Source organism: Rosa chinensis, chromosome 5 (genome assembly GCF_002994745.2).
Source record: "Rosa chinensis cultivar Old Blush chromosome 5, RchiOBHm-V2, whole genome shotgun sequence".
Taxonomy (NCBI): Eukaryota; Viridiplantae; Streptophyta; class Magnoliopsida; order Rosales; family Rosaceae; genus Rosa; species Rosa chinensis.
In genome coordinates this window covers 84,359,721-84,370,059 of record NC_037092.1, presented here as the reverse complement: position 1 = coordinate 84,370,059, position 10,339 = coordinate 84,359,721, and the positions used below count along the sequence as shown (strand labels likewise).

Sequence of the window (10,339 nt, the reverse complement as noted above, 5' to 3'; positions counted from 1 at the left end):
TGGACTCTACCTTCTCAATAGCATCATAGCCCCAAGTATCATGCCAATCAACAACATTTTCACTAGCAGGCTGCATGGGAAACTAATAAAAGTTCTCATTAAAAATGGTCCTATTTCTCCACTTCCACAAATACCAGCAAGTGAAGAAAAATATAGCGCACCGCAGTACACCCTCCCTGATAACTACCAATCTATCATTACAAAAGGCATCGGCACACAGCCATCCATTCCAATCCAACCAGAACAGACAACCCGCTTCCAAACCATAGTCGCATGAGAGCAATCTCTCAGCAGGTGAAGTAAAGATTGTGTTGTCCACATATAGGAAAAGTAGAGATTTTGGTACTCTAGTGTGTGTGTGTGTGTGTGTGTGTGTGTGTGTGTGTATTGAGAGAGAGAGAGAGAGAGATTCATTTTAGCGAGAGATAGAAAAGGCAATTTTGTGATTTCAAATTGGGAATAATGGGATAGGATTAAGGGAGGATTAAAGAAAATAGATGAATGGTTGAGAGTACTCTTGCAAATTTGAATTTAGAAATTCTCGAGTTAAAGGCTCCAGGTACTATTATGATATTTCTGAAACTTCAGATACAAAAATTTAGACTGGCCAAAAAGTAGGAATACTATTCGGACAATTTTCCAAAAAAAAAAAAGAACAAAAAAGGGTCTCTGTTTAAGTTTTGGCCATTTTAAAGTCCTTTTCTGATAAAAATGTAATAAATTGGAAAAAAGGGCTTTGATAGGAATTTCACTTGTTGGGGTTATTAAGCATAGGCTTCAAAGAGAGTTTGGCTTCTTGCCCATTCTTCGTTGCTGAGAAAACGACTCTTGTTTCCATCGCTCTCCGCCAGCATAGCAATCTACTCCGGTGGGCTATCAATTTTACTATTACTATTACTATTTTTAAATTAATTTTTACTGTTCTTTTGTTTTTACCTGTTCTTCATTCTTTTTTTTAAATTACTCTTACTGTTTTTGTTTTTACCTGTTCCTCATTCTCAACTTCATGTTCTTGAAAGACAACTACTTTTGAGCTTCTTGTTTATTGGGTGCTGATTTCTTTTGGTTAGGAACGGTTCTAGTTTTTGTATCACACTAAACTCTGCAGAAATTTAAATTAATTTAAATTTAAATTTTATGTATTAACAGAATACAAGTCTGAGTGATTTGCTTCTGAACCAAGATGAAATTTGTGGGTTTGATTTTGCCTTGGACTCTGTTTCAAATAGTGTACTTAAACAAAAGAAAGATAAGAACTTTAGAGCTTCTTTTTTTTTATTATTGGGAACTGAATTTTTCTTACTAGGAATGGTTTTTATGTTGATATTAACAGAATGTAGAAACTAAGTAATTTGCTTCTGAAATGAGAGGAACTGGTGGGTTTATTTGTGCCTTTTTTTTGTTTCTGGAGATGGGACCATAAGTCAGAAAAGTTATGGGAGACGTTCACGAATCCAACTGATACCATGTTGCCTGGGCAAATAATGGAAATAGGAGGGAAACTTTTTTCTCGACAATCCGAGACTAACTATGCGAGAGGACGCTTCCAGCTAACTTTGCAACAAGATGGGAATCTTGTGTTTAGCGCCAAAGAACCTTTTTATTCTACTGCAACTACCGCAGGGACTATTCCAGGTAGAGAAGGTAAACGATTGGTTGTTGAGAATATATACATCCCACATGGGAAAAATGGGACCTTGCCTATGAGTTTATAAGGATTTGGGCCACTCCATCCATTGCCAATTGGTTTTGGATGTGAACCCCAGATTACTTTATCATGGTATCAGAGCGGGTTACCCACGTGTGCATGCCAAACGGCCACACGGACTCCACGTCACCCAAAAAGTTGTCCACGTGAATGGCTTGAAAATTCGCCACACGTGCGGGGGCGTGTTGAGAATATATACATCCCACATGGGAAAAATGGGACCTTGCCTATGGGTTTATAAGGGTTTGGGCCACTCCATCCATTGCCAATTGGTTTTGGATGTGAACCCCAGATTACTTTATCAGTTTTCAATGACTGGCAACTTCTATATTTTGCGAGTGAATGGTGGAAAATTCAATTTCACAGAGGAGGAACGCCCAGCAAGGGACCAATGTTTTAAAACGCTGAGGCGTAGGCCGAGGCGTTTTTCTGTGAGCCTCAAGAAAGCGTTTGCCTTGAGGCGTAAGGCGTAAGCCTTACGTATAAAATACCTATATTCATGTAATTATTACTCTTATATATACCACACTAAGAGTAACAAAAAAAACATTATTAATTGTCATTCACTTATAATAAATAAAGTACTAGAGCCATATAATTCAACAAAATCATCAACACAAAATAAAATCAAAGATCTAAAGTTCGGGCAGCATATCAATTAACACTAAATTACTGTGGAATATGGTACTGGTATTATAAAAAAGAGAACAAAGGCAATTCTGATGCATTACCATACACATGGAGCTCCTAATGGAAATGCATCATCCGGTGAAAAACCCAATAAGAGTTGCTTCCTGATGCAAGAGAACAGATATAAAAACAGATCAAATACAAAATAGAAAAGCTAGGGTGTGAATATGCAATCGTGGATAAACATTATATGTAATATATCTTACAGATAGATATAAAAGTTTAAAACTCCTTTGCCAGAACTTCTACTTCAAAGCCATTAACAATTAAAAATCCAAGATATGATTATAAATATCTAGTCAAAGCCTGATATACCTTAGCCTTAACCAAATGGATCGAGTTTCTGTGTATAGTACTTTTGTTAATAAAAAGTCAAATAACTCCAAACGTCGTATGGAGGAAACCGCCCAGTTCCGCCATTTTTACAGATTGAATGGATTTCACAGCCATAAACTTTCTAACTATCTCAAAAATTCGAGTTTGGGCAACTGCACAAACTCGCCACCACCTGAATCCGCCACGGGAACAACTCAAACCCAGATACATATATTCTTGACATTACCAAACATTCAAATATATTCTTGAGTTCTTGACATAATGACATTACCCTGATCAATATAACCTGGTTCAAAGTTTCAAACACTATTTTCATGATTTATAATGGAATCAATTGGAATCATACCTTCAAATGGACTGCTGTGAATCGAACTCCAATTCCTTGAAATGGCCGGCTGCGAATCGAACTCCAAACTGCTGCGAATCAAAATCGTAATCCTAAATCGAACTCTGGGTTAGGGATCGAACTTACTGCCTCTTGTAAGAGAGGAGGCTGAAATAGGCTCTCCAATACTCACAGCAGAACAGTCGCGACCTAAAGGCTTTAAACACGATCTGTTTCAAAACGACGTCATTTTTCTTTTGTTGCTGGGCCTGCGCCTTTGACGCCTTGGGCGTCGCTTTTCACGCCTTGGTCGACGCCTCAACCGCCTCAGCCGCCTCGTCGCCTAACCTTCAAAACACACTCAATTTCAAGCATGATTTCCGCTTTTTGAGCCTCAGGCGCGCCTGAAGGCGCGCTTTTTAATTCATTGCAAGGGACTACTATCTCCGGTCAACTCTCAACTTTGATGGGGTTTTGGCTCAATATTTCCTCCCAAAGCCTTATGTTGGCAATGTAAGCTGGAAACCTCTTTGGTCAGAGCCGCCTAATATTTGCCAAAAAGTTCGTTCAGGACCTGGTGTCTGTGGGGACAACAGTATCTGCACTTTGAAAGCAGATAAGAGGCCAACCTGTGAATGCCCAAGAGGATACTCTTTACTTGATCCAAACGACCCGTACGGGACCTGCAATCCAGATTTCAGACAAGACTGTGACAATGAGCTTAGTTATTCAAAAGATCTGTTTGATGTTCAGGTGCTAACAAATACTGATTGGAATACCTCTGGTTATGAGCAGTTGAATGCTTCTACTGCTGACACATGCAGTCAATCTTGCTTCCAAGATTGTTTGTGTGATGTTGCTGTCCCTCATCACATATGGGAGAGAAGACAGTAGTCTTAATGCAAAGACCTTCATCAAATTCAGGAAGGATAATTCAACTCCACAAGTTCCTAAGAGGCTAAGATGCCAGGTTCAGATAATAAGAAGAAGATCCGGACCACTTCGGTGCCTGTGGAATCAATTCTTCTGTTTAAGACCATCTCTCTTAATTTTATGTTTGGTGCTGCAGTTTGTTTCAGATTTTTCTTCCGTTTCCGGAAGAAACCTGCAAAGTTTACACACAGTGATTTGGAAACAAATTTGCGTTCGTTTAGTCACAAAGAGCTTGAAGAAGCTACAAATGGATTCAATGAAGTATTAGGAGAGGGTTCTTTTGGAGTTGTTTACAAAGGGATAATACAAGTTGGATCAGGTGTCGAGGTGGCAGTCAAGAAGCTCAAACGTGTGATAGAAGATGGTGAGAAGGAATTCAAGACGGAACTTAACATAATTGGCAAGACACATCACAAGAATCTGGTTCACCTGGTTGGATATTGTGATGAGGGACAGCAGCGATTACTAGTGTATGAATTCTTGAGCAATGGCACGTTAGCAAGCTTCATTTTTGGTGATGAGAAACCCAGTTGGAGGCAACGAATGGAAATTGCCTATGGTGTTGCTAGAGGGCTTCTGTACTTGCATGAAGAGTGCACCACCCAAATCATCCATTGTGATATAAAGCCTCAGAACACACTTCTGGATGATCATTGCAATGCCCGGGTCTCTGATTTTGGCTTGGCAAAACTTATGATGACGAATCAGAGCAAGACGCACACTACCATTAAAGGGACAAAAGGGTAAAAGTGGTTTAGGAACATGGCAATCACTACCAAAGTTGATGTGTATAGCTTTGGCGTTGTACTGCTAGAGATCATTTGCTGCAGGAGAAGTGTTGATATGGAAAACAACTGTGAAGAGAAAGCAATTTTAACTGATTGGGTTTATGATTGCTACCAAGGAGGAGTATTAGAGTTGGTTCTAGATCACGAAGTCGATGCCTTGGATGGTAAAATAAAGCTGGAAGAGACTGTCAAGATTGCTCTTTGGTGTATTCAAGAAGATCCATCTCTTCGACCCACAATGGGGAAGGTTGTGCAGATGCTTGAAGGAGTAGTGGAAATACATGTTCCACCATGTCCATCCCCATATAACAGAGCAGCCTGAAACCTATTTGGTTTGCGTCGCTATCAAAATTTACAGCAAGTACGAGCTAGAGCTTATTGTGCTTATTTATCTTGTTTTTGATTATGTAAGTTGTATTTTTCTTTGTCCTTAATTGATGATAATCATGAGACATCAGTTGATTCATTAAGAATAATAAGGTGTGTTTAGAAAACAGAGAAATGGAAATAACAATGATGGTAATGCTTACCTAGGGGTCGTCAATGGGCAGGGCCGGCCCTGCCCAAAATTAATGGGCTCGGGTCGGGCCTAAACATATTTTTTTTATTTTTCGGGCCGGGCAGGGCCGGGCTTCTCTTAAAAATCAAAGCTCATGGCCTTACGGGCTTTTTTGGGTGGGCAGGGCCGAGCACATTATATTTATATGTCATATTATTTTGTTAAAAAAATACAAAAACCTATGAAAAAATAATGATATGTTAATTATTGAACAAAATAAAATACAAAATTTTAAAAACATATGGCCTAATGCAATAATTAGTTCAATATAACTACATAAAAATATATTAATACAAAAATTGAATGGGCTTTCGGGCGGGCTTATAAGGCCTGGCCGGGCGGGCTTTAATGGGCATATAACGGGCCGGGCCGCGGGTCGGGCCTGGGCTTTGAACCCTCTGCCCTAGCCCTGCCTCGTGCCCAATGGGCAGGGCCGAGATGGGCTTTTCTGCGGGCCCGGGCTTTTGCCCACTGGGCCGGGCGGGCGCCCATGGGCTTTTAGGCCCGCGGGCCAAATGATGACCCAAAAGCATTACCTATATAATCTGCTAGTTCTCTGTTTCAATTGTAATATTTTTGTTTGGTGCATAATATCTCGCTTCCAATGAAAGACTTAATATTATACCCGGAATTCGAACTACCATTGTTCTTTATGTTTTCTGCTTCTCCTTCTACAGCTGCCCTTTCCCACCATTGCTCAAATGAAGAATATATAACTGTCATATCCCAATGTCTTAGAAATATAGTCACTGGCACTACTCAACTCTTAGATGAAAAGATTCAGGTACATGAGAACATACAAACATGCCTAAATGAAATAAGAGTGAAAGGAATGGTTTCTACAGATACAAAAGCCTAAATTAAGAGATCAGCTTAATGACTGCATATAACTGTGCTCAGAAATCGCCACAACTTTATGCTCAAGTCGCTCCATATAGAAGAAGACATAGACCAGTTTTTGGTTTAGTGCCATGCTATGTAAATATGCAGTTGCCAAAACTCCTATGCATCTCAAAACCAAATAGAAGGTATGCAGAAAGAGACAGAAAATACCAAAATTACATTCTTTTGAACAAAAGAAAAACAAATGAAAATGAAAATACATCCTAATGTTCTAAATTTTTCCATGGCCACCCCCTGCACTGGTACCTCAGACACAAATATTCCGATTAACTTCATGATGAATCTTTTAACAACGGCAACAAACCCAGATCTACTATATCCTTGGACAATAAGCGAACTATCAGTTCCATAGTTAATGTATCTGCAGAGAAACCCGACTCCACCATTTCTTCAATAAATTTCATAGCCCATGATGTCTCATAGTTATTTAATAACCCTCGGATAATGATGTTATAGACTTATAGGTCCAACTATCTGGAGAACAGCCCTTCTCTCGCATCTCTCCCAGCAACTTTTCTGCTTCAATAAATAGGCCTCTGTTACAGAGTCCACATATCATTACATTAAATGTCCTCACATTTGGCTGAACTCCTTTTGATGATAAACCAGAGAAGACAGCTCTTACAGATTCAATGTTTCCAGCTTTACACAAACCAGCAATAACAACAGTATAAACTAGAACATCTAGTTCCAATTTGTTGGCTTCCATCTCATTAAGCAATTCTAATGCCGTAGAAACTTGTTGGTTACTGCATAGAGCATCAAGTAAAACAGCAAAAGTTTGAACATCTGGAAGTTGGCCACAACCTTGCATCTCAGAGAACAGCTCTTCTGCTTCTTGTATTCTCCCCGCTTTACAAAAACCGTCAATGAGAGTGTTAAAAGTAACGGTATTAGGAACAAGTTCCCGACAACGCATTTCCTTAAAAACTTTATTGGCCTCACCAATCTTTTTCTTCTTGCAATATCTGTTTATCAATATGTTACAACTATAAACATTAACCATAGAGCCCTTCCTAACCATTAGATCAAAAACGTGTCTCGCCTCGTCCATTTCTCCTCGCAAACAGTAACCGTCCATAAGCGAATTATATGTAATCGAATTAGGCTCAGCACCTCTTTGAATCATTAATATCTCAACCACACTTTCGGCTTCCACAACCATCCCTTGTTTACAAAGTGCATCAACCAAGACATTGAAGGTGGGTACATCGGGGAAGATACCTTTACTCAACATTTCGTTCAACAGCAATGTAGCTTCTTTCCACTGGCCTATATTGCAAAGTCCATGAACCAAAGAGTTGTAAGTAACAACGTCTGGAGTAAAACCTCTACTAATCATTTCTGAGAAGAGGTTCATTGCATCAACAAAAAAAGTGCATCCTTCAAAAGACTCTAAATGATGGTGGTGTAGGTCACTACGTCAGGCTCAGGCTCATATCCTCTTTCTTCCATCTTCCTAAGTAACTGCATAGCGGCACTGTTGTTTCCCATCATGCAAAAGCCCTTTATTACTGTGTTGAAAGTAAACACATCCGGCTTACAATAACCTCCCTCCACCATTTTGGTGAAAAGTGCAGTTGCCTTAGCCACTTGATTCTCGAGAATAAAGCCGTTGATTAGAGTGTTCAAAGTGAAGACGTCTGGTTGAAGACCCGATTTGAAGAATTGTGCCAAGACAGATAAGCTAAACCCCATTTGATTCAAATGGCAATAGCAATTGATGATAGTGTTTAGAGTATAGTCATTCGGAACAATTCCGATCAGACCCATCTGTCTATTCAAAGAGATGACTGCAGAATATTGTTTCAATTTGACAAGTTGACCCAATATCTGAGTGAAAAGAAAAACAGAAGGCAGAGGACGCGAGTGAAGCATTTCATGGAACGCCTTCAAGGCATCCTCAACATTCCTCACTTTGGGGTTTGAGCTGGTTTGGAGAAGAAGGGCGTTGATTACAGTGGCGAAGGTGGTGACGTCTGTTTGATGACCCAGTTTGAAGAACTATGCCAAGACAGATAAGCTAAACCCCATTTGATTCAAATGGCAATAGCAATTGATGATAGTGTTTAAAGTATAGTCATTCGGAACAATTCCGATCAGACCCATCTGTCTATTCAAAGAGATGACTGCAGAATATTGTTTCAATTTGACAAGTTGACCCAATATCTGAGTGAAAAGAAAAACAGAAGGCAGAGGACGCGAGTGAAGCATTTCATGGAACGCCTTCAAGGCATCCTCAACATTCCTCACTTTGGGGTTTGAGCTGGTTTGGAGAAGAAGGGCGTTGATTACAGTGGCGAAGGTGGTGACGTCTGTTTGATGACCCAGTTTGAAGAACTATGCCAAGACAGGTAAACTCAACCCGGATAGCAATATATGATAATACTGAAAGTACAAGCATCGTAAGCGATTCCGATGAGACCCATTTGCTTAAACAGAGGAATGACTACCCCATAGTGTTTCAGTTTGGTCATTCGAGTCAATATTTGATTGAAGTAGACAACAGAAGGCAGATGACGCATGTGAAGCATTTCAGGGAACACATTCAAGGTATGCTCGACATTACTCACAAGCCGGGTTTCAGTAGATTTGGTGGGGTTTGAGGGTTGAGAATGAAAAAAGCCCATGAAATTGTTGAGGGGAACAAGAAGAGAAGTAGACTGAAGAAAAGGCATACCTCTTGTGCTGCAATGAGAATAACGAGAAGAGAAAGCCCGAACTGATTTGCGCATCATCTTGAGCATTTCCTAGACTCAAACTGATGATTGTAGAGAATAAAACTGAGATGCTAGAGAAAGCCTTTGCCAACTTAACAAAAGTTGCTAGCTTTGAGCCAAAGCTGCTAGCTTTGAAGCCAAAAGTTGCAAGCTTTGAGCGTTCTTCAGTTCCATTTTTTAATAGATCTGTTTCCCAATAATTTCGTATCATTGAACTCTTTTTAAAAGTAAATTCACAATCGGAATTGGTCTACTCATTTCATTTCATAATCCCTTTATATAAGGAAAGAATTACAACGGAAATATCAATTACAATGATGACATTAACTACTGATTGGTCCTTGATCCATGTTGATTGATGGTGATTGCTAATTACTTGATTCCCTCTCCGTCAATCACTTTGACGAAGGCACATAATATGTTTTTCCTTTAACACTCCCCCTTGTGCCAAGTCAAAGATGAAATGGTGCATGAGTTGTTGCCTCACTAAAAACCTTGCCAAGTAACAATAAAAACCCTGTGAGACAAAAAATACACTTTGGTCGAAGGAAAAGAGCACAACGCACCTTTTGCATTTGAGGATGACACATGTGTGTTAGACTCCCCCTAACGTCTATACCTCCCCCTGATCCTTACATGTTTCTTGTGCCAAGTCAAAGATGAAATGGTGCATGAGTTGTTGCCTCACTAAAAACCTTGCCAAGTAACAATAAAAACCCTGTGGGACAAAAAATACACCTTGGTCGAAGGAAAAGAGCACAACGCACCTTTTACATTTGAGGATGATATGTGTGTGTTAGAGTCCCCCTAACGTCTACACCTCCCCCTGATCCTTACATTAATCAAGGAAGCTTGGAAAGTCTTCACATTCCTATGTTTTTCACATGTTTCTCAAATATGGCCTTGGGCAATTATTTGATGAACAAATCTGCCACATTCTCCTCAGACCTTACTTGATTCTCTTGAATCTTGAGGAGAGCCAGTTGTTGCTGATTGTAGAACAACTTTGGCAATATGTATTTTGTCTTATCACCCTTAATATAACCTAGCTTCATATGTTCGATGCAAGCTGCATTGTCTTCATAAATGCAAGTAGGCTCTTCAATGGTAGAACTCAAACCACTAGTCCCTCGAATATGTGTAATGATAGTTCTTAACCATACACACTCACGAACCGCCTCATGTAGAGCAATGATCTCTTAGTGGTTCGAGGAGGTAGCCACAAGGGTTTGCTTGGTTGATCTCCAAGATATCGCCGTGTTCCCATTGGTAAATACATAACCAGTTTGGGAACAATTTTTATATGGGTCAGAGAAGTATCTAGCATCAGCAAAACCGACCAAAACATCTTTTGGCGTTTTAGTGTAGTGAGTGGCG

General features: G+C 39.8%; 1 protein-coding gene and 1 pseudogene across 1 annotated transcript; one reads left to right on the top strand and one right to left on the bottom strand.

Annotated features, from left to right (window-relative positions):
* The first annotated feature begins 4,022 nt into the window (after positions 1-4,022).
* On the top strand, positions 4,023-5,153 carry LOC112164314 (annotated as a pseudogene).
* A 1,516-nt stretch (positions 5,154-6,669) lies between these two features.
* LOC112164313 (pentatricopeptide repeat-containing protein At3g22470, mitochondrial) lies at positions 6,670-7,602 on the bottom strand. The gene has a single exon (XM_024300529.1). It carries the CDS (start codon positions 7,600-7,602, stop codon positions 6,670-6,672), a length of 933 nt encoding a protein of 310 aa, XP_024156297.1.
* Between the last annotated feature and the right edge of the window lie 2,737 nt (positions 7,603-10,339).